This window comes from Meriones unguiculatus, chromosome 1 (genome assembly GCF_030254825.1).
Source record: "Meriones unguiculatus strain TT.TT164.6M chromosome 1, Bangor_MerUng_6.1, whole genome shotgun sequence".
NCBI lineage: Eukaryota > Metazoa > Chordata > Mammalia > Rodentia > Muridae > Meriones > Meriones unguiculatus.
Window position 1 is genome coordinate 11,410,813 of NC_083349.1, and position 24,215 is coordinate 11,435,027.

At 46.6% G+C, this 24,215-nt stretch overlaps 1 protein-coding gene across 1 annotated transcript in view; it reads right to left on the reverse strand.

Moving 5' to 3' along the window:
- Adam12 (ADAM metallopeptidase domain 12) overlaps positions 1-24,215 on the reverse strand; it is a 319,335-nt gene that overhangs the window by 34,394 nt on the left and 260,726 nt on the right. The window contains exons 12-14 of the mRNA XM_060381368.1: positions 14,225-14,402; positions 8,512-8,601; positions 6,706-6,901 (exon numbers count right to left, since the gene is read on the reverse strand). Coding sequence (XP_060237351.1) covers positions 6,706-6,901; positions 8,512-8,601; positions 14,225-14,402 — 464 coding nt within the window. The remainder of the gene's footprint in view (positions 1-6,705; positions 6,902-8,511; positions 8,602-14,224; positions 14,403-24,215) is intronic.

Below are 24,215 nucleotides of genomic sequence, written 5' to 3' on the forward strand. Positions count from 1 at the left end.
AGACTCCTCTCTGGCCAGGGCAGTCTATCTCACAGGTTACATGATAGGATCAACGCTGGGTGTATGGTCTAAATCCATCACTATTGTATGCACCTAGGGCTGCTGGGTCCCTCGGGACCTTCTTCTGTTTCTCCCTTCCCATGTAGACTTGGCATGATCCTTGATTCTTTTCTTCTTTCCCTCATGAATCTTCCTTGCATTTGTCATACTTTTTACCTACTGACTACAAATAGAAGGGTTTTCATGAAGAAGTGAGCATAAGGCCATTGGGCCAGCCTCCTGCTCTCCAACATTCCCAGGGATAGGCATTTGTACCCTGCAAATGAAGCACCTGGGGTCTGTGGGCACATCTCCCCAGTGTTTTCTTCTACAGCTGTGGATTTTCACTTATTGCTGGCATCAAATGAAAAGCTACTGTGCCACCCTGTTTAAATCACACAAAGGCAGAGGCATTGTTTTGGGAAAGATAAATTGCTGTTCTCTCAGAGATGAAGTCCAGGTCCAAAACTTAGAAGCAGGAGGATTGCATCTCTACATCCGAAGGACCTATCTTCAAATGAAAGATAGAAAAAGGAAACCAAGTCACAGATGGCCTTCTGAGCTGACATTCTCAGGCTCTCACTGAGTCCATCAGGATGGGGACATGCTAGTGTTCTTTGTGGCCATTGTATGTCAGCTGCCAGCTGGTGCTGGTGTTTATCTCTGAGGCAGAATGGCCAAGAACTTGAGACTGCAGGTCTTGTCTTGTCCACTTGCAAAGACCCTGCAAAGTTGTAGATGTGGGCTCAGAGTTGTTGCACTTAAAAATTCTGGGCTGTGTGTCTTCACGAAGGTGAGAGATTCTCGCAGACAGAATGGCAACAATTTTCTTATCGCTTCAGCGCTATATCAATTAAAAACCTTTGAGTTCTTAATAACGGAACACTCAGTGCTTGGCCACTAGCAGGAGATAAAACTGAGCCTTTCTGAGGGAGTCTTGACACTGCCCTGCATTTTAATCACCAGCTTTGGTTCCAGCGCTGCGGCTCACACTTGTAACTGAGTCTGGAAGTTCTCAATGTCATGACGCCCTTTGAAAAGGAAATGAAGACGACGGCATCTTGAACGAAGCTCCAGGTTTACTCATCCTGAGCTTCTCCTGGTGAGGTGATTCTCGTCAGCAACACACTGCTCTAGTTCAGGCTAGTTGGCTCCACTCTCTCTGTCAACTCCTTGTCACTTAAACCCACAGACAAAGGCATTGGAATAAGCAGGGGCCATCTGCCCTTCCATTCTCTCCAAGTTGGCCTTTGCCTTTATCAGGAAATTAAGTTCAAATGAACAAATGCCATCATTTCCTTATTACTCAATGGGACAAGCTTGTCCTTATTCCCTAACAATCTACCTCTTGGCAAAATATCTTTTCTTCCCCTCTATAACTGTCAGTTACTACTGTATGTGATCAGTACATAGAAGGCCCTGAGTGGATTTCAAGAAACAGAGCTCTTTTAAACCAGCCTTGTAGATAAACACTGAATATTCACCAGCCCATAGAACTTATGTGGCCAGCTGACATGGCATAAATCAAATGACAGTGGATTCTGGTGAGTGATAACATTGGTTAACAACATGTACGGGGACCTCTTCAAGGGAAATCAGTGACTTTGGCATGTGGTGATTATATAACATACCTATGAGGTTAATTGTCAAGTAATGACATCACTAGGCTAAAGGTTCTGGCAAGCAACACTGCTGAATGTAAATCTGCAGCCTGAAGAAAAACCCCAGCTGTATTTTAGCAGGAGTAAAGGTCATGCTATGCCAACAGAAAATCTTCCCGAATATTAAGACAACTGGGATAAGAAGCTCAATGCTGTTTGAACTGTGGACAGTGTTTATGTCTGGAATACCAACACGTAAAATCTTGAGATGCTGGGCTAGAGAGACTGCTCAATGAATAAAATGGACCTGAGTTCAGATCTCCACAGCACCCATGTAAAAATACTTGGCCTGGCAGAACATTCCTGTGATCCCAGCAATGGAAAGCGGAGACAGGAGGATCCCTGGAACTCACTTGATGCTGGTCTAGCCAAATCAGGGTCCAGGTTCATGAGAAAATAAAGAGTGGCTGAGGATGACTCTTGATGTCAACTTCTGGTCTCAACTTGTGCTTGAGTACATGTACACACACACACACAGTGAAATGTGGTAGGAAAAGAAAACTGTCCCAGCTAGCAGGAAGATCTTCAACAACAACAACAACAACAACAACAATAATAATAATAATAATAATAATAATAATTAGATTTTTAAAACAAGTAAATGAACAAAACCCACAGAGGGTATTCTGAAAGTCTATCACACTGCCACTTTGGAGTTGCAGGCACATGTTTTGAATTTTCTATAGCTTTATTTGTAGGGAGACTTGGAAGCAGGAGTACTTTATTGAAATCTAATGCTGGACTGCGAAAAGCCCATCTCAAAAGGGAATAGTTAGCTGGAAGGAAGGGCTTCATCCGGTCAGCTCTGGGTAGCCAGCTCTGGAGTATGAGTAACGGACATCCTGGATGTAACTGGAGAGTTCAGTGTGACTCAACGACTTGGCCAGGTCACTGGGTGTGAATGGCATAGCCGTCCAAGCAACGACTCAGGGAGTTCTAGAGTTCTGAGTGAGCCCCTTCCCTGGAGCTCTTCAACGGCCCCTACACAACAAGTCCAGATCTGGGCTCTTGCTGCGGACTAGGAAGATGAGACACTGCAGATGTATCCTGGACAAAGGCTTTCTCCTTGAATCATGGAAAGTGCATGTGAATCAACTGCTATAGTTACAATGCTTGGTCCAGCACATCTGGCTGGCCAGAACCCCAGCCAGGAAGCAACCTCTGTCCCCGGGAAGGGTAAAAGGCTTAGGTGCAGTGGTGGGGAGGATAGGAAGCTGAGGGGGTCACATCCTGAGCAGAGCATGTAGGGACCATAGGAAGTACATTCCGCTGGCACGTGCACACTCTTGAGTCAGCGTCTTTCACCAAGCAGGATATCGACAAATATTTAACAAACGAGAGAATGAATGACAGATGAGGGTCTCTGGTGCTGTCCAAGTCACGGCTCTGTATGAACAGAATTACCTGCATTTCCTGCCTTGGCCCGGCCACCCCTGTGTGCCTTCTACCCCTTCCTGGATGCTAGAAACACTACCTCTTCCAGATGGCTATAGCAGGGCAGTTTGTCTCTGACTCCTCCATCCTGGCTGCTCTCCCCTGCTAATCCAAGCGGTCTTTCCCATCTCTACCATATCCTGCCCATTCTCCTGTTCTCTCAGAGCCCTTCTACAAACCCCTAAGACTTGAGCATCTGAGAGCATACACTGCATTGATTGGGCTCCAGGACTGGTTCTTCATGCATTCTACTACAAAGAACAGAGTACAGTAGATGATGTTACATGCATGAACTAGTGTGGGTCTGAACAGGAGTGGCCCCCATAGACTCATGTGTGTGTGAATGCTTGGCTCATAGGGAGTGACCCTATTAGGAGGTGTGGCCTACTTGGCGTAGGTGTGTCCTTGTTGGAGCAAGTGTGTGTGTGTGGGGGGGGGTTTGAAGTCTCCTATGCTCAAGTGATGCCCACCGTGGCACACAGTCTCCTTCTGCTACCTGCAGATCAAGACGTAGACCTCTCGGCATCCCCAGCACCGTGTATGCTGCCCGCCATGATAACAACAGACTGAACTGTAAGCTGGTCCCACATAAATGCTCTCCTTTATAAGAGTTACAGTGGTCACGGTGTCTCTTCACAGCAATAGAAGCCTAAGTAAGACATGTATGTCAGATGCTAATCCCACTTCACAGCCGAGCTACCTGAAGGCTCAGGGGTTTTTCTGAAGGAGTACAGACTGGTTGTTCAACACCAGGACATCCTCCCCAGTCTGGACCCAGTCAGTGTGTCACCTTACATGGCAAAAGGAACTTTGCAGACATGGTTTAGATCTTGAGGTGGGGAGATGTAGAGATGGAGACCCGGGTGGGCCTAATATAATCAAGAGTTCTTAAACGGGAGACAGGAAGGACAGAGTCAGAAGGCTACAGAAGCAGATATCAGAGAAGATGGACACGCAGACAACTGCTGCGCTGCCGTCCTTGAAGGAGGAGGGCCTGAGAATCAAGGGCACAGGCAACTTCCAAAAGCTAGGAAAGTCAGCAAGGCAGCCCTCTCCCCGAGAATCCCTGGACATGCTATGCCCTGCCAGCACCCAGATTGGAGTGATTGATCTACAGAACTGTAAGCTGTGACTTATTCTGTCACGGGCCACTAAGGCCATGGCCACAGGGAACTCATAGCATCTTCAGTGGAAAAGCCAGACAGTCCTGCCAATATGGAGGGGAGGGGCCATACTGTACTGCAAAGGGTGGCGGGAGGGAGTTCTAAGAAGCCACGGCCACAGCTGGAGGCCTTCCATGTCCCCTCTCTGCTGAAGATATTCTTTTATGATTTGCATTGAGGAAGGTCTGCTGGAGGGCCACATTGAAACCCAGGGGGTCACCTGCCTGAGGTACCCCCGCCTCCAGACCTCGCCACTATGATTTCCTCAGTGCTCCCTGCAAAAAGCCACTCCCGATGACTCCTCTGCACCTTTCCAGCCACCATCTAGAAGGTGGGTGGGAGACAGATGCTAAGTGGTGTGTGTGTGGGGTCCTGGGGGATGTCCCCTCCTCAAGAAGGCATGCAGGTTATAAAACTGCCAAGCTTCAGCCCTGATGATGGGGGGCATTCAAGGGGCGGATGCTCTTGTTTTTGAGAAGCTCATCTCTCAGTTAGGCTCTCTTCTGCGCTCATCTCTGTCTCTGCCCTTACCCCACCCCGGCCTACCCCTCATGCAAGTGATGCCAGAGGTCGATGTTGACTGTTGTCCTCTGTCACTTCTTTACCTTATTTTTGAGACGGGTTCTCTCATTTATAGGGGTTTGGTGACTGGGTAGGCTTGCCACAGCAAGCTCCAGGGATCCTCTGTCTCTATCCCCAGTGCTGGGATTACAGTCTTGTGTTGGCATGCCAGCTTTTTACATAGATGTACATAAAAAATAGATCAGGACTCCTCAGGTCCTCATGTTTGCCTGGTCAGTATGTTACTGACTGCGCCATTATCTCATAGCCCTATTGTTGTCAATCTCTGTCTGTCTATTTGTCTGTCTTCCCCTCCTTTTTTTATTTCCCCTTGACTAAAAACCTGCTTTGGTCACCATGACAGCTAGCAGAGTTACACAGCACAATGGCCCGGGGAACATTGCGCTGTTCCGTCTGAGCTCATTCTGGAGCTGGGGCCAGGTCTCATAGCACAGCTGGGCACTAAAATGCTCTGAGGGCTGGGTGTGCTGGCCAAGGATGGCTCCCAGAAGGGGAGCAGCAGAATAGCCACTGTAACTTTAGATGGGAGCTTCCTGCCTGTGGAAGGGCTGGGAGCTGAAGGGCCACTAGAGATGTCTGAGGCCTGAGGCAGTAGCCCCTGTCCTAACGTGACCTTGCTTGGCTAAAAGGGGTCTGAACTTGCTAATCCATTCAGAGTCCTGTGACCATTTGATACACGTATAATGGGCCTTTGGTCTTCCTAGTGCTTGTCACTGTAACGGTGGTGCCTTGCGTTTGTCTTAAGGATCTCAGGTGAGAGGGCCAGCACTGAGTCACGAAAGAGAAAGCGTGAAGGACCGTGAGTCTCAGGACCCTTTGGTCTGCCAGTCCAAGTACATCCACTTACGTGAGTCACTGTGTCCATCCCACACTGTATTCTTCCTCAGAAAGCTCCAAGTGACGGGGCATCTTTGCTGGGCATTGAGGACTCCCCAGGCATGGGCATTGTACCCACGTGGCAGTTAAAACCAGGCTTCTGTGTTTGGTCATCGTATTCTGCCCTGATTGATTCCCCTTATCCCCCTGGAAACCAGAACCTTGCACAAAGTCTCTGTTTTCCCCCAGAGCTGGCTCAGTCCTAGGTCTGAGTCTGGCTGACCATAGTGGCCTTGCTGGCGCTGGGGCCGCTGGCCAGGTCTGAGGTCATCTCCCTGCCTTAAGTAAGGCCTCAGCCAAGCACAAAGGAAAGAAAGAACTGCAATATACCCAGAAAACATCCCCAGTGGGGTTCCCAGCCAGGATCTTGAGAGCTGTAAATGGAACAGACCTGGAATGATTTCCAGGTAATGAGCCTTCCCTGCAATGGTAAGATCCCCTAGTAATAGGCCTTGGGGTAATTACCCCTAGTAATAACTCCTGGGGTAGTGAGACCTCCTGAGTAGGGTGAGGACCCTGAGTAGTGAGACCCCTAGGTACTGAGGCCTGGGGTAATGAGGCTGTGACGCAGACTCCAGTATCTAGGCTGCCCTAAGAGACCCTGGATCAGGCTTCAGAGTGGAGCCCTGGAGGAGACGTACACGCAGGGCTCTGGTTCTTCCTTTTTTTTTTTTTTTGTGGGGAGGAGGGGGAAACTTTAACCTATTTTTTTAGAACCTTAATGGGACTTTAGATCAAGGCTTCATTTGCTCATGGGAGTTATACCCGGATGCTGGGTCACGGTAACCAAGCTTAAATCCTAGCCATGCCTCCTGTGGGTGCAGAGTTTAAGTTTCTTTGTAGAGCAGAATGGGCTTGCATGGATGAGTTCCCCAGGGAGCAAAGGCAGACTCACACACATAGAGCAGACTTCCCCAGTGCCCCTCCCGGAGCTGGGAGAGGCCACGTACCTGGTCCCCAGAGAGTGACACACTGTTGCTCGTGGGTCTGGCAGATGCCGTTGTAGCAGTAACCATCCACTCCCTGACACGGGTGCCCATCATGTAGGTACACATTGGCTGGACAGTGAGGGGCAGTCCCTGTGCAGAATTCTGGGAGGTCACAGGAGTTGCTGGAGTCCCTGCATGCGGTTCCTGGAGGCTTTAGCTGAAACAACAAGGTGGCTTTTAGCACATGTACCAAGTATGAGGAAGCAGACCTCGGTAGCTCTCTTGGGGCAGAGGGCAGCAGGCTACCTTCTACGGTCACATTAACAGGTGGAGGCACAAGGCCACCCCCTTTGATGGCAGAGAGCGCTTTGGAAATGGTTTTCTATGGTTTACATTTGTGCTATTAAGGCTGGGTGGGAACATCAAGTAACACTAGGGTTCTCCAAGGAGTGGACAAGCTGGCTGTTACTGAACCTTTTGTTCAAGAGGTGGACTTTTCTCAGGTTGCTGACACCATCATAAGCTTTAAGTTGACACTCCATATCCTTAGGCATGTGGGGGGAGGGGGACGGAAGCAAAACAGCAAGATCAGAATCTCAATAGCAATGCTATGCTATCATCTGATTAAAGAGGACTGGGGCTCTGGGTATCACTTTATGGGGAAATCTCAGTTGGGGGAGTGAAAAGGTAGAGGAGAGGATGAGAATGAGGACCCAGGAGGTGGCAGTGGCAGCGGGAGTGGCTGCCAGTGAGGGCTATGAGACCTCTGACCAGCATCTCATTTTGGGGGGCTGAAGACATTAAGGTTCAGGCTGGTTTGTCTGAACTGCAAATTCGAGGCCACAGAGTCCCCTGGCTTGGTTGGTCTGCATACTCCCAAAGGCAGCAAGGTAAATCCCCTGCCAACTCCTGAAAGGTCTGAAGTTTGGAAGGGATCGATTGGAAGCTATAAACATGGATGACAGTTGGGCATCACCTCTCGTCTCTCCTCCATCTTGAGCCTTACTCAGTGAAGGCTCAGCTGCCCTCATCTTCCCTCATCCTCTCTCTGGCACTTTCCTGTACTCGTAACTGAGTACCTGGGGATTCTAACTTCTTCCACCATTCTCCAGAATTTAGTGAGCATCAGGAGGGGCCAAACATATATCATTATAATGCACTTCTAAATGATGTGTGTGGGTGGGGTGGATAACAGGGAATTTCCTGCGGTCTTTGTGCCAAGATCCACTGCTTAAGAATCAAGGCATAAAAATCTATCCTGGGAGCCTCTAACACTCAAGCCTCTTTCATTTGACATGCATTCTGAATAAACAGGATGAACAGTGGAAATGCCCAAGCAAGAGCGGTCGTAGCAGCACAAACAGCGAGCCAGGAAACTGCCACTCTGGCAGCTCAGAGTGGCCTGCCCTTTCTGCTGGTACAGATATTCCAGGAACCACCAGCATGGATTCTCTGCTACCTGCCAGACATTGGTATCTGGCAAGTGGACCTGACATGAGGTTGAGTGATAGGGGTAGGGCCTGGTTTTCCTCTCCTTGTTCTCCTCAGGGAGCTAGGACCCCATCAGCATAAATGACATATTAAGGTTGAGCTCAGGTTTCTCAGTCCTATTAGTTTTTAGCCCACAGACAATTTATCGCAGAGAATCAGCAATAAAAAGGTGCATTTTACCAGATCAGAAGATTATCAGCACAGCTAGATGGTACTGAGCAGTGAAAGGGCAGCTTCCCAGAATGAGCTTGGGGAATCAGCCCACTGTACTGCCCTACTTGCTTCAGAGTGGAGCCACTCAGACCAGCCAGCAACCGCAGGCCAAGCTGAACTCACCTGGCAGTCTTCACAACACTGCCCATGCGCACACACGGCGTCTGGCTTCAGAGTGCAGGTGGTAGCATTACAGCAGCGATTGGTACATTCCTGAGGAGGGGAATGGCATCCATTTGAAGGGTCGTATGAAAGTCGTGTCTCTCAGAATACAAATGTCACACCCCAAATGACAGCAAAGGATAAGGCGGCCTAGATCTGGAGCTGAAAACCTGCCCCAGAATTGTTTTCCTTGGCACAAGAGCAAGGTTTTGTTAAGTGTTTGTGAATCACAGCATCTGGTGTTACTGGGTGAAGTCAAGGGCTACTCAAAAACCCTTCATGGGAGGAGGCCTGGGAGCAGGGATGCAGCACATTGGAGCTTCCAAGGATTCTTCCTATGGGGCACGTTGAAGTGAGCTGTGCCGGAATCATTGAAGGACTTGGATATCACTCATTTAAAAATACGTGCATAGATGGGGCCCTTGCCCTCCAGGAATGAATCTTTCTGATAGGGTTAGGTAGGGATACAACTCAGTGGTACAGCACTTGTCCAGCATATTTGTTAAAAAGTGGGGCTGGTCTACTTTTGATTTGGAGTATGCAGATGAAATGACAGGAAGAAAAAATGAAGCCAGTTCCTTTTAGTCTAGCCAGGTGGGCGAGGAAGAAACCCTTGTTTATCAAAGGTTGGTCCTTGGCCCAGGACATTCTAGGGAGAGGACTGGACATTGGAATGAGACTGAAGTATGTTGGGGCTAAGAGTTCTCATTTCATTTTCCTTTCCCTCTTCCTTTCCCATCTTCCTTCCTTGCTTCCTTCTTTTGTTCCTTCCCACCAGGGACTCATAGATACCAGGCAAGCACTCTCTCAACTGGGCTCTATCATCAACCTCCTTTTTTGTTTTGGGAGACAAGGTCTCTCTCTGTGGCCCTGGCTGGCATGGCACTCTAACTGAAGACAGGCTGGCCCCCAACCTGTGATGGGCGAACCTCCCGCTTCTACCTTCTTACTGTTGGGATTGTAGTCTTATGCTAACCACACCTGTCTGGAGATGCCTGTTTTTAAGGGATATCAACAGATAAAAAAGTGAGCTATATTGTCCTCTCTGGAACAAAAGTGAGGAAGAAATTCATCTGCTTTAGTAGATGGTGCACATGCAAGGACATGGAGAAAGGGAGACATGATTGACACCCTTTGCCTACTTTAGCGGAAGGCCTGCACCCATTTGTGTAGCAAATCTCTGGAATCCATGAGCTTTAGAGCATCCCGATAGCTTGGAATTTGTGCAATTGAAAAGAAAATGTCACAGAATGTTTAATGCTGCCCAAGCCCTTGAGACTCCTTTATTTTTGACATGCTGTGAAGGGCTTCCTCCTGGCCAGCCTGCGTGAAGCCAACCGTACCCATGACTAACAGTGTAAGAGGTTACTTCTGACAATTCTCTCCTGTGAATGAAGTCTACATTGGTATCATAGATCGATTAATGAATTACCCAGTGATTGGAAAGATTTAGGCCAGCCCCAGATACCTGTCCGGCATCCCCCGAAAAGCTCCACGAGCTGATCCCTCACACAGTGTTCATGTTTGTTTCTACCATGCGTACTTCCAAAGTTGTTAAGTTTTAAATCTGTTTGAGGACTTTATAAACATCCGGGACTTGTAATGTACACAGTAAGATAAAACTGCCAACCAGAAGTCATTGCGGCGGCTTTCATGACAGTGAGGAGTTTTAGCTCATGGGCTTACAGCTCTATACAAGTTTAGAAACTTTCTTCCCCTTAAGGATCCCATTAATTGCATCCTGGACCAGTGCCACGGAACTTGCAGCAGCGCTGTTACTGCTTGCTGTGGTCTCAATGACTTCCCTAATGTTATATTAGCTGAGTCAGAGATTTCCTTGCAATACTGAGTTAAAACAGCAACCTGATATCTGGGTCTAAAATAGTTCTGAGGCCTCCTCCTGTCTCCCCTCAAATCACTGGAAATGTAAGCAGCAACTCCAATGGAAATGTGTCCAAGTGGAATGACTTCAAAGGGGATCAATCACGTGAGAAAGATAATGAAGTTTAAAAGACGTGTGAGGCACTGGCATCCTCTTGACTTCAAGTGAGACGGGGCAGCATTCCCAGCCTTGTTAGGTGGGAGAGTGAATGAGTTATCAGGATATTCTTAATGCCTTCTACTGCAAGGTAGCAACAATTTTTAACTACTCCAAATCTATTTCTTCTGTACTACTGTATTTCTCAGAAAGAGACAAATTCCTTGTGCACTGATGCATTTGCTATTTTAGTAGTCAGCAGAGAAGCAACAGAGCAAATGAATGCCAGGTCTCTGAATAAGAAAGAATAATGACGCTATCACAGAACCCTTTGTGAGGACCAAATGGTCATTCTTGGGCTGTGGGAAACAGATGGGGAATCTTAGTCACCATGAGCTGGGGTAAAGCCACGGTGCACTTTCCAAAAAATGAAAAAAAAAAATGATGGGGCTTACTTCTGAGACCAAGGGAGCACAGGCTTGTTCTAGCTATGTGCTGGTGTACATCACTCTGACCTGTCATTCCCTGCTTCCTTGGTGTGACATACTAAGTCCCTCCTTGGACGAGGGGAGGATGCATGGCTTGGTGTGATGAACAGCAGGAGAAGTGTCTGCAGGGCCTGAGCACAGAGAACCAAAAAGAAGAGTCCCGGTAATAGGTTTGACTGAAAGTGTTGGGCAACAAAGTTTGGCATCCTCATCTGCTTGAACTGGCAACTTGACACAGCCTAGAGTCATCTGAGAAGGGAGTCTCAATCACGGGGCTTGTGGGCATGTCTGTGGGGCATTGTCTTGACTGTTAATTGATTTAGGATTTAATTGATTTAGTTAATTGATTTAGCTCACTGTGGACAGTGCCAATCCCTGGGCAGGTGGTTCTGGGCTGGAAAAGAAAGCTGTCTGAGCATGGGCCTGAGAGTGAGCCAACAAGGACTGTTCCTTCATGGCTTCTGTTTCAAGTTCTTGCATGAGTTCCTGCCCCAACTTTCCTCAGTGATGGAAGTGTAAGCCAAGGAAATGCTTTCTGCCCTGAGTTTTTATTGGTCAGAGTGTTTTCTCTCAGCAACAGCAGAATGGAACTAGGACATGTGACTAGGCACAATTGACACCTGAACCTGGACATGAAACAGAAAATATAAGAAAATGATACTAACAAGTGAGGCAAAGGGTTCACTGTGATGCTAACAGATTTTTTTTGGGGGGGGGGGGTAGGGGAGAAAGAGCTTTAGATAAGGGAAAGGGAGTTTTCTTAAACTATCAAGAAACCTTTTGATATACCAAGTTGCAAGCAGAATTCGGCTTTATCTAATGAGGAATTTGTCACAATCAACTCTGCCTCACAGTGTAGACTGGTCCCTGAAGAGAGATCAAGCATCCAGCTATGGCTGTAGGATTCCTTTGTAGGAGACGACGGAGAAGCAAAACATGTATAGCTGCAATAGGAACTCAGTGATCTGCTGATATGGTGGTGACAGCTGTGCTGGAGACGGTGGTGACAGCTGTGCTGGAGACGGTGGTGAGGGTGCTAGTAACATTGGTCAGGATGTGGTGACAGCAACAGTGATGATTGTGGTAGGGACACTGGTATGGCAGTAGTGGTGAGGGTGGTGGGGATACAGGTTTGCTGAAGGTAGTGATGGCAGCTGTGGAGACAGCAGTTAATGGTGGGAATGGCAGGGTGAGGTGGTGGTGTAGAGAAAATGGTGGTGTGAAGAGGATGGTGATGATGACGATGTTGGAGGGGCAGTGATGACAGCTGTGGACACAGTGACAGCAGTAGATGGTAATGGGGGCAGATGGGGTGAATGGCTGCCAATGGAGTCATTCCAAACTTTAGCATTCATGATTCCATGATGGGCCATCAGATTTATTTGCATTAATAAATAATTATAAGGCACTCAGATCAAAGGCAAACCATCTTAAGTCAACATGGCCTCTCCTGAGAAATGTGAGTAATTTAAACTAATTGGGTTGTTTCTTTAAGCAATTAACAAGGCTTCCAAGGAACTTTTCTCCTTTGCACATGCTATCCCATGATGGCTTCACTTTTCCCTCTGTTAATCCTGAAACCATTCTGTAACACTGTAATTAGGACTTGCTCCTAGCCAGCAAATGTTCCCTGCTCACTGTGAGCAAACTTAACCACCGCTGTGGACAAGGCCATTTTATCATGGATAAGTTCTGAGTTTTTCAAGGACACGAAACAACCTCTATCTGCCTCATGCCATCTGATGACCCCTGAAGCCCCCACCCCCTGAGCTGCACGTTTTCCCTCCGAACTCTTGAGAGCAAGAGCATTCTTGCTGGCATGAGACCTTCTCAGGGACCTGGAGACAGGCTCACATGAAGATTACTCCTGTGATGAATACCAGAATATATGAGATGCTCTGGCTTCCTGCCCAGCATCCCTTGTTTCTGGGGGCCTTCCTTCTAAAGGAGCCCTCTGAGATAGTGTCTTCCTGAGACTTGTTTAGCCCACCTGTGGACCTGGCTAAGCCCACCTCATACCTGTCTCCCATCTGGCTTGCATATGCCCTCTTGGAAGGAACCCCAGTCTACCCACTCTGCAAACCTTTGGTTCTGATTTATTCCGAATATACTCTCCTCCAAGCTGTGTGGGGCATGTGCTATGTTGGGAGGTGGCAGTGTTCCCTTTGCCATCCTCTCTCAAGACTAAGAGAGCGAAAAGTAACTTACATGTTTTATGCTGAGCAGCTTCATTGTGGGCCTATCCAAATAAGAAACTTCCCAGAGAGTGGCTGGAAAGCAGGGCTCAATGAGCCTGGTGCTGGTTGCAAATGCTAGCTGCTTGAGAACTGATCGGCCAGAATGTCTGGCCTCAGCTGTGCACACAGAGGAGACATCAGAACAATCTCAGCTAGATGGAAAGCTCAGCTCAGTGCTGCTTAGTCCCACTCCCCTTTCACAGTAAGCTTTGCAAAGAGAAAGGCATGGTACTTATGACCTCTTAGAAGCTAGACTTCCAAGGCTTTGCTTTCCAAACAAACAAACAAACAAACAAACAAACAAACAACAAAAAACCCCCCCCAAAACAAAAAACAAAACAAAAAACCTCTGAGCTAAAGTTGTTTGTTTTTTCTTTTTCTCATCCTCACCTCACTAAGGGTGGGACACCCTTCAATAGAGAAGGCACCCACCCATGAACACCAATTGATACAGCCAACGCTGTACATTGCTAACATTCCAGAAAGCCACCCACTATGTGTGCCTGTTTAATGTGGCCATAGAAACTTTCCCACAGAATCTCTATTACACCAATATTTTCATTACAAACTCATTTCTCTCTTTCCCTCCCCCACCCTGTGTTTGTGTGTGCGGTTTGAGGTGTGAGGTCAACTTTAAGTATCATTTCTCAGGTTCTGATTTGCTTTTTTGGAATGAGGTCTCTCACTGGGACCTCTAGGCTGATTAGCTAGTATGTTTCAGAGATCTGCCTATCTCTGCCTATCTGCAGTGCTGAGATTGCTGGCACACACCATCACACCCAGCTTTTCCATGTAGGTTTTAGGAACTCAGGTTCTCCTGGTTGCATGGCAAACCCTTTACTAAGTGAGCCATCTCTGAAGCCTCCTAGTACCAGTTTTTAGCATGTTCATTTTGCTGCCTGACCTCACCCAAGCTTTCCCATCCTTCCAGTCAGAAGGAAAGGCAGGCACCATGGAGACAGTCCCCTTACCTCTGGTTCCCCACAGTCACACTCTTCTCCCTCTTCCACATAGCCATTTCCACACTTCCGGCCCCCAAAGGCCTGCTTGACCTCTGGTAGGTTGAAGAGGCACATCCCCATTCCCTTCTCCAGGCTAGCCTCCAGGTCCTTCCTGCTACAGCTGCTGAACACCATGGGGAATGGGAACCTGAGAAAGAAAAGCCCCAGTGAGTCACACAGGCACAGGTGGCCTTCCTGGCCTTCAGGTGCTTCGATTTATGACACCTGGTAGCAGCAATGTACAGCTGCTTACAGGTATTTCAATGAACAGGGTTTGATAAAACACAGTCAAATTAAGTACTACCAGATAGTATTCATCCCCATATGGCGAGAAAGAAGAGCTTTGTCAAAAAAAGAAGTGTTCTTTTGACAGTTTCACATCAGTAGCTTTATACAGGAGTCACACCACATTGCTATGGACAGTTCTTCAGCGAGGCTGTATTAGTTACTTTTTTATTGCTGTTACAGAACTCTATGATTAAGGCAACCTATAAAGGAAATAATTTAATTGGGCTATGGCTTCAGAGGGTTAGAGTCCGAGATGATAGAGCAGAGGTATGGTGGCAGGAAGAGCTGAGAGCTCACTTCTGGATCCACAAGCAGGAGGCAGAGAAAGAAAGAGGGAAAGGGAAAGGGAGAGGAAGGGGGAGTGAGAGAGAGAGACACACACAGAGAGACAGAGATAGACCGGGAATGGCAAGAGTGTTTTGAAACCTCAACGCCTCCCTCCAGTGACTTACCTCTTTTAATGAGGCTGCGCCTTCTAATCCTTCCCAAATAGTTCCACCCACTGAGGACCAAGCAGGCAAACTTAGGAGCCATTAAGACCATTCTCAATCAAACCATTACAGAGGTTATGTTGTAGAAAATGAAGCCTTAGGGCCTAGACTTTATAACAAAGACAGATAGTAATGTCTTCCTTGGTACATGCAGAAAGGAAAATGATACACATGAAGGTGGCTATTGGCTCTGAGCATCCAGGGGATATATGGTCTGTCCCAGTATAGATTATGTTGGTGTTGGCATTTAGGCTTATGAAAATGGAGCCATGGTCTTTCCCTGGCACAGTTATAAGCAAATGGAGGCAATCCAGAAACACAGGTCTTGGTCTTGTTGATAAATTCCAGGGCTACAAAGGGTGTGGTGGGGTCATCCACAGAGTTCTGGCCCCCTTCTCGGGTCTAGAGGAGGTGCTTAGGCAGTTGGTACCAGAGTGGACCTTGTAACTAATTCTTAGCAATGCACTGTGAGTGGAAGTGATGTCAGGTCTACAGTACTGAGCTGACTATTCCTTCCCTAAATCTTTCTTTCCCTTTTTCTCAAATGACCAGGACCTGGAGGAGCTAGGTGTGATAACTGATCCTGAATCCTAGAGAGAGAAAAGCCTAGAGCCCCTGCATGCCTTCTGAGATGGAAACACACTTCTTGTGAGTCACAGGGAACTGGGGACTTTTCCCACAGCAGACAGTGTTACGGGCATGTCTTAGAGACTCTCCCAGGGGTCATATACTGGAAGAATTGCTCTGGTGATCTGTTGCTGAGAGGTCAGGGGCCTCTCACAGGTGGTGTCTCCTGGAAGGTGGACACCAGAAGGGATGTAGCTCTTGAGAGACCCTGACGAGTTCCCACTTAGAACAAGGCATCAAAAGGATAAGCTTGGCTTCTGAATCATTCTCATCTTGGCACATGACTGCTTCCTCTTGCATGCCCTTTGCCACTGGGATGGCTTTTGCCATGAGACCCCCCATTAGGGTGTCAGAGATGTCAGCACCATGCCTTTGATCAAACTGTAAACTATAGGCTGAATAAACCTCTTTATATACTATGAGCTATGAAAAATTTGTGATAGAAACAGAACACAGACTAATACAGTTATCCCAACACAAAGTATATCATTCTCTCTTAATATGCATTTTCTGATTTCTCCAGCTATTGAAGACGATGAGGCCTGGCCTGCCAGAGAGCCAGGTTTTATGACTTAGTGAGGAAGCAAGCCTACTGTTCAGCACACCCAGGCATACTTCCCCGTGGAGACATTTCCAGGATGACATTATAATTGGATCTCAATCAATTGGCCAGGTCAACACAAGCAGCTATATCTTCCTAAATATGGCAGAGAAATTGCCACCTCATGACTGAGTTTGGCAATATTTTTGGGTGCTGAGAGTTCATGGAGCCAGGCTGATGACACCACTAATTCCTCTGTCCCTTGCCCCATCCCTCTTTTGTCACTTTCAGGTTAACTGGCATATAATTCAAACCACTGATAAACAAACGAAGGCAAATCCTGCTCTGCCAGACCGGAAGATAAATTGATGAACAGGGCTGTAACAAAGTTCCCTTTGGGATCTTTGTAAGTTTCCTTGGCAGACAGATTGTTGCCAGTATCAAAATAATGCAGAAAGGCTCCAGAGTGTAACATCTTCGAGTTTGAAAGGCTTGGTGTGGAGGAGACTAGTACATTACACAAGGTGCTGAAGGCAGTCCTTTGCAAAGAAGGCAGCTTGGCCAATGACTAGTGCAGGCCTTCTATTCTGTGTCAGAGCACCCCTCCATGAGGACCTTGGGGCCTCAAGTTCATTCTCAGACATATACAGCTAGGTGCTGCAATGACAGGCTGTGACCAGCTCCCTTCAGAAGAGGCCATTCTCTGGAGAGTGCCCAAGTTAATTAGAAAAGACTCTAGGGTAAATCGAGGCAAAGAAGAAGAGACAGAGCACTGGGGAGATTGCCCAGTGCAAAAAGTGCTTACAAAGTGTGAGGACCTCAGGTCAGATCCCCAGCACCCACAGTAAGCTGCAGTGTGTCTATAATCCCAGCACTCCCACGGCAAGAAGGGAGGCAGAGACGAGAGAAGCCCCTGGAGCCTGTGGGTGAGGCAGTCTGATGTACTCAGGAGAAAGACAGTGATCGTGCTTTAAACAAGGTGGCAGGTGAGGACCAATACTCAAGGTTCTCTAACTTGCCTGCATCGGTTTCTTATGGCACCTCTGTTGGAATTGCAAAACAGTACTGTCCTCCTAAGATATCAGGTAAGGCTTCAACGAAGTTTCTGACCATGAGGAGAGCTTACACATATCACATAGCTGTCCCTTACCCCCAAGCCTAGGCATGCTGACCTTTACAGTCTTGTTTGATGAAACTCCCAGAGACTGCTGACTATGGTCCTCAGTTCCTCCTCCTTCTCAAACCTAGGTATTTTTGTTTCTGTCTTCACCAGTACTTATAGCTCTTCCCTCAAATGATTTTCCCATTTCTTTGGTACTGGGGTGGTAACTAGGGCCTCAGGTATGTCAGGCAAGTACTCTAGCCCCGAGCCATTTGATAGCCCTGATACCACCCTGCCCAGGATGGGGCCGAGGAATATTTTCTGACCATTGACAATGTTTCCTGATTCATCTTTTTGTGATTCCTGACACAGGAGACCGCTGACTATTTCCTCTGATAGACTCTTCTTGAACCTTCTTTGGGCAGTTAAATGAGAAAAGCAATGTGACCAGCCCCTAATTATTCAGTGATTCTAAAAATATTCCATACTGAGGAGGTAGCAGGCTTGTTGCAGACTTCAGGGCACACACACAGATTCCAGGGCTCCTAGAGGTTTGTTCTGGTGGGCAGAGAGGTATGGAGTTAGGGGACCAAAGTAAGCCAGTGAGAAAGAGAGACACTGAGGAGAATTTGCAACGGGGATGCACACTGAGCTAATATAGAGGGGTAGGACTCCCTCCATCCCCCCAAGAACTCACTGTGAAAGGAGCAACTGGGCCGTCCAAAGGGCAAGAGGAAGAATGTCTGGACACACCCTGGGAGGAACTCACCGTGGGTGTGGGCAGCAGTGACTCCCGGTGGGATAGTCATCAGGAAAAAAGCAGATACACACAGCTAGAAGTAGCCCCTTCTGCAGAAAAGGGCCAAGGACAGTTCTGAGACAGAGAGGCGACACCAGGGTGCCCTTACCCATGGGGCTTTGCCAGCCTGTTTCACAAATACATTCTCTCATCTTTTCAGGCAGCAAGGATGATACGGACTGGCCTGCCAGAAACCCAGGACTTCATGAGCAAGCAGGCCTGCTGCCCAGCACACCCTGACGTACCTCATGGTGGAGACATTTGCAGGATCCCATTATAATTGGCACAGTCTTGATGGCACTTTCCTAAGGAACTCTAACTCTGATTTCCCAACTTTCAGCAAACTACACACGCCCTAAGCTACCCAGGTGCTCAGAGGGCTAGTGGTCAGTGCTAAAAAAGCAACAAAACTTAGAGCTAATGGACCTGACCTTCACTCCCTGCAGAAAGCTTAATAATCTGAAGTTATTTTGAGTCTCAAAAGAGAAAGGAAATTCAACAGAACCAAATATTAGATTGTTCTCATTATAATACTATTTCTGATCTATACACAAAAGAATATATTTTAAACCCCAAAGGGCCACTGGGTGCTTAGAGGTCGGAGCACATAGCCAGGGACTGCTGGTTCATGGAGTCATGAGTTCCTTTGTAGGATGAACAGTGTGCTTAGAATCTGTGCTCTGTGGCTTTAGGCATCCACAGGAGGGCCCGTGGTGTGGCCACTGACGGATACTGTCACTCCAGGTTAGTATAACCAGGGAAGCCATGATGAGAGTGCTCAGCAGGGCCATGTATATCACTCTGCCCCCTATTCTGCTGCCCTGGAGCTTTGTATAATGGTGGAACTTGGCTGATCTGGATGTTATCATTATAATTCCCTCTCATTCACTCACTTGAGAAGTATTTTGCAGGGTCCATTTTACTCTAATCTAAGGGGAGTTCCAAGAGGGTTCAGATATGATCTGAGTACTGCTCAGTGTTCCCAGGATTAGTCTTTGCCAAGTCCCTTTCCTATCGGACTGTCCAATGCCTCCTCCTCTGTCTTTTGAACCGTTTCTCTAAATCCTGTAGTGTTCACAGGAAAATGGTCCCAGGCCCTCAGATACATGATTATTTGTGTGACACATGTGGGGACCACAGGTTAATTATTCTTTTTCCTGTCACAGTATTTCTACTACAAGATTCTAAATTCCTAAGACTAGCCACTGAGATAGATTTTGGTCTAATTGTTCATTCAAAACAACCCCAGGAGAGTATTATTCCCATTTGCAAAAGGATGAGTTTCTAGTTAAGGATCGGCAGACACTGGGTTTGAGTAGGTCCTTTTATTCCAAGTTCATTGGTTACAATTAATCATTTATTAAAACTACCTATTTTTTAAATCGTTGATTAAAAACTACCCTATTTTCTTTGTTACTTAAGTCAGCCTGTGATGAGCAGCTGAAAATGCAGCAAGTTATCAGCATACACTTGATACCCAAACTCAGGTGCTGGGGACCAGCCTGCCTACACCCCGACAGGTGTGTAGGCCAGTGGCTCACAAAATGTGGTCTAGGAGCAGCGGTGTCAATACCTTATTAGGAATGCAGGTTCCCAGGCCCCATCCAGACTCACAGAGTGGGAGTAACTCAGGGAGGATCCCAGCATCCATGTCCTTCCAAGAGAGCAAGTGATTTGATGCAGAATGTGCAACACAGAAGAGTCACTTCTTAAAGCCATGTTAAATTCACCATTCAGTGAGTCTTAGTCCACATGCAGCACTGTAGGGTCACCTAATCCTGGTACATTCTCTTTATTGCTGCCCTGGTTACCCTCAGCTGTCAACTGAGTCGTCTGAGGGAATGTTAACTGGGGGATTGCCCCGATCACGCTGGGCTGTAGCCAAGTCTGTAAAAGATGATCTCGATTAACGATTCGTGTGGGGAAGGCTCAGCCCACTGTGGGTGACACCATCCCTAGGCAGGTGGGCCTGAGCTTTATGAGAAAGGTAGCTGACCATGAGCCAGGAATAGTTGTTCCCTTGTGGTTCCAGCCTTGACCTCACTCCGGGGATGGACTATTATCTGTAAGTGTGAGATAAAACAAACCCTTTCTTTCCCCCAATTGTTTTTGGTCAAGAGTGTCAAGCAACGGAAAAACAAATGAGAACTAACACTGACACACATGCCCATCAAGTGGTCGCTTCTATTCAGTACATGGGGGGAGGAACCACACAGAGTTCCCCATCACACCCCATGCAGCTGGTTCTTTTCTTCAGTGTGGTGCTTCAAGGCTCACTCACACAGTAGCCCAGCATCCCTTCCTACGGCTCAAGGGTTGTCCCACGGCAAGATAGCACTTCATCTGGCCATCACTAGATGGCCCAAGAGATGCCAGTTCAAGCTTAAGAACTCCTCACCCAAGTTTAAAATTCAATTCTGACTGACACTGAGTGGAACAGCCCACATCTACTTGTGCCATCTCAGAAACACTGGGTTGACACCACAGTATCATTTTCTGAGAAGCACTGAACAGCATTTAGAAAACCTTTCTTGGTTTTGGGCATGAACTCAGAATTCCCTAAGCACTTACCTGTCTCTTTAAGCAAACGTGAATCAAGAATGTGTTTGTAAATATTAAGAACTTCAGTAACATTGGCGTGCTTAAGTGCTCTTGGGAGGCAGAGGCGGATGGAGCTCTGTGAGTCCAAGGCTAGCCTAGACTACACGGTAATTTCCAGGCCAGCCAAGGCTACATAGAAAGACCTTGTCTCAAAAACAAAACAGAACAGAACTGCAGTAATACATGAGTCCTTGCTCTGCACACAAATTAGGTGCAGGGCAGTGTCACGAACAGAGATGCTCCTTTCTACGTCTTCAAGAGCCAGCATCCTAATTCTGCCTTCCTCTACTCACTCCTACTCCTGCCCTCTTACTCAGCAGTGTTATTCCCTGGAGCCCCCGTGAAGAGAGCACCAAATTGGGCTCTGTAGCTTTGCATGACATCAAAGATCTTGCTGAGCCCATGGTAGGTATTTAACGACACACGATTGTTTGTTGTTCTGCAGCCCTTGGCAAGCTAATCACAGTACGCTATTTAACACATTTAATAAATTGTCCCCGATATGCCGGGTCAGCAGCTAATTGAACTGACATATAGCAATGGCAGACTTGGGCAAAGCAATAAAACTAGAGAATTACTCGGAAAAGAAACCGTTTCACATGCTCCTGTCCCTGGGCACAAGAACACTTTAAAATAATTGTACCTGAGACCCAGCGAGGAAAGCTACTCTCACTTCAGTGCAGAGAATTTATCTCAGACACCACAGTCAGCCCACTGTGGTTCCTGCTCAGATGTGACCTCTTTTGTTAGACACATTCACCTTTTTCTCTAATATTTAACTACCTGGGACACCTGGGGCAGGCTTAGCACACGGAATGCAAGGTTACACATAAAAACAGAATGAAGTGGAAAGGTGGGTGATTTGTAGGAAAATAAAACCCAATTACTTAAAAAAAGAAAAACAATAAAAAAGAGGAAGCCGTTCAGGGCTTCCTACCATACAGGCAGTCACAACTTAATATCCAGCTGTCTCTTAACTGCCAAGTAAAACATGATTAGGGACAACTTTTACTTGGAGAAACCTACAGTCAAGAAAGCCTTTTCTTGTTTGAGCCTATTGTTCATTTCATGGCTAAACCATTTTATCACCCCTGACAGAAGTCAGTAGTTATCTGCTCTATGAAAGCTCTCTGGGACAGCCACTTTTCCAGTAAAAATTAGTCCTGAGGGCCAAGCTGCTGGGAGGTGGCTGGATTCAGGAGCTGCAGTTCTCATGGTTTCCTGTGGCTCTGATGTCTCCATGGTAATTTGATCCAGTCTCCTAGGGCTGCAAAAGGGATGGAGGATAAAGGAACCATGACAGGCCCTGAATGAGCATAGCTTAGATATTCCACCATTGTGTGATGGAGAAAGCCAGCTTTGGGAAAATAGGGTAGGAAGACATCCATGTTTATCTCTTTAAATCGACTGAAAAAAAAAAACTAGAAGAAAACACCTGTAGTACCTTATATAATATAGGACTCCATTTTCCATTTGCCCAAGCATTAAGGCCAACAATTGGTGAGTGGGAACTCAAAAAACTAAAAAGCTTTTGGGCAAAAGTAAAAACAAACACAAAACAATTAATTGAGTAAAGAGGAAGCTGACAGAATGGGAGAGAATCCTTGTCAGTTATACACCTGTCAGAGGATAATATCTAAATTATAAAAAGACCTCAGAAAACAAAGACTCAACCCCTCCAAAGCCCCAACCCATTAAAAAAATGAGCTACAGACCAGAACAGAGAGTTCCCAAAAGAAGAAATATCTCAAAGAGTGTTCGTGCTCCTTAGCAATTAGGGGAATACAAATCAAAACAACCTTGATATTTCATCTCACCCTAGTCAGAATGGCAAAGATCAGTAAAACCACCACCAATAAATGCTGAAGAGAATGTGGGGACAGGATTGCAAACTCCACTTTGAAAATCAGTGTGGAGAATTCTCAAAGAGCTAAAAATAAATCTACCCTGTGTCGGAGTTATGCCACTACTTGGAATATGTCCAAAGGACTCAGCATTCTAGTTTACAGATACTTGCTCAGCCATGCTCATTACTGCTCTATTCACAAGATCTAGGACATGAATACAAACAAAATGTCCTTCAGTTGACAACTGGAGAACATTCGGTATGGGTTATACCATTCAGCTGTCAGAAAAAAAAAAAAATGAAGGCATGAACTTTGCAGGTAAATAGATGGGACGTCAAGAGATCATATTGGGTGAAGGAACCCAGACCCAGAGAGATAAATGCCACAAACTTTCTCTCATTTGTGGTTACTAGCTCCAAGATATGCATACATAAAATAGAGTGAGTGAAGAAACCAGGAAAGTAAAAAGGAGACTGTGTGGGTGTGTTTGTGTGTGTGTTTGTGTGTGTGAAGTAACAGAGAGGAGAGTAGCAAGCGTTTTGAAAAAGGAAATGGGTAAAATAGGGGGTACTTTAACTTGAAGGAGGAGGAATGTCACTAGAAAAGGAGGTAGAGGGAGGAAGGTAGAATAACACGGAGGTGTCTGGACACTCCATAAAGGAATCATCATATTAGTACTTAGTTAAAATTACATCCATGTAAATTTATGTGTATACATGCACATATGTAGTTTAAATGAAGGGGTCCATACCACTTGGGGTGACACATCCCTCCAGTAATCATAGACTAATTTTCACCTCAGTTTCTAGTTTTCACAGTAGTAGGAGTTGCTATGTACCTTGCAAAGGAAGGAGGCAACCAATAGTTTACTCCGCTGTGATGGCTACTGACTACGATGATGAGCAGCATGACAACGCCAAGGCTGCAATGGCAGTGCTCACATCTTGCTGCTAACAGCTCTCTAATTAGACTTAAGCCCTGTTCAACAAGAGCCAACTGTCTCTGGCTAGTGAGGTCCTTGATCTTGATGGGAAACCCACAAGTGCCACTTTATTAAACCAGCGTGTAACTCCTAATGCAGCCTAAGTATTTGCCCTTATAGCCACAGATAAGTGTGGCTCTTGCCTCTCATGGAAGACGTTTCTCTTTGCAACAGATGGGGAACCATTATAGAAACAGTGACTCGTCAAAAAGCAGAAAACAAGTGATTATGCGTTTCTCAGACCCACATGATACAATAAAACTCCCACACCCAAAGATCAGGGAACATTTCAGAAGAGGGGGCAGAAAGATTGCAAGAGTCAGAGGACCAGAAAATCATCTGTGAGATTATGTCGCTCAGAAATGATAGGGACGCTATACCCATGACACCTCAATAATATGGCTGCCAAAATAAGACCTGAACAGGGTTGATAGCAATGAACATCCTAACATGGAAGGGGGAAATTTCAAAAGGACCCACTTCTAGACAAAGAACTATGGGCAACTAAGGAATGCTGAGAATGGGAAAAAAAGTCTTTCCTATTTTTAAAGTCTTCCTAAGGAAGATTATACACACACACACACACACACACACACACACACACACACACACACTACAAGTCCCCAAAACAAAACAACAAAAAACCCAATAGCAACTATAACCAAACTCCAATTCACATGTCC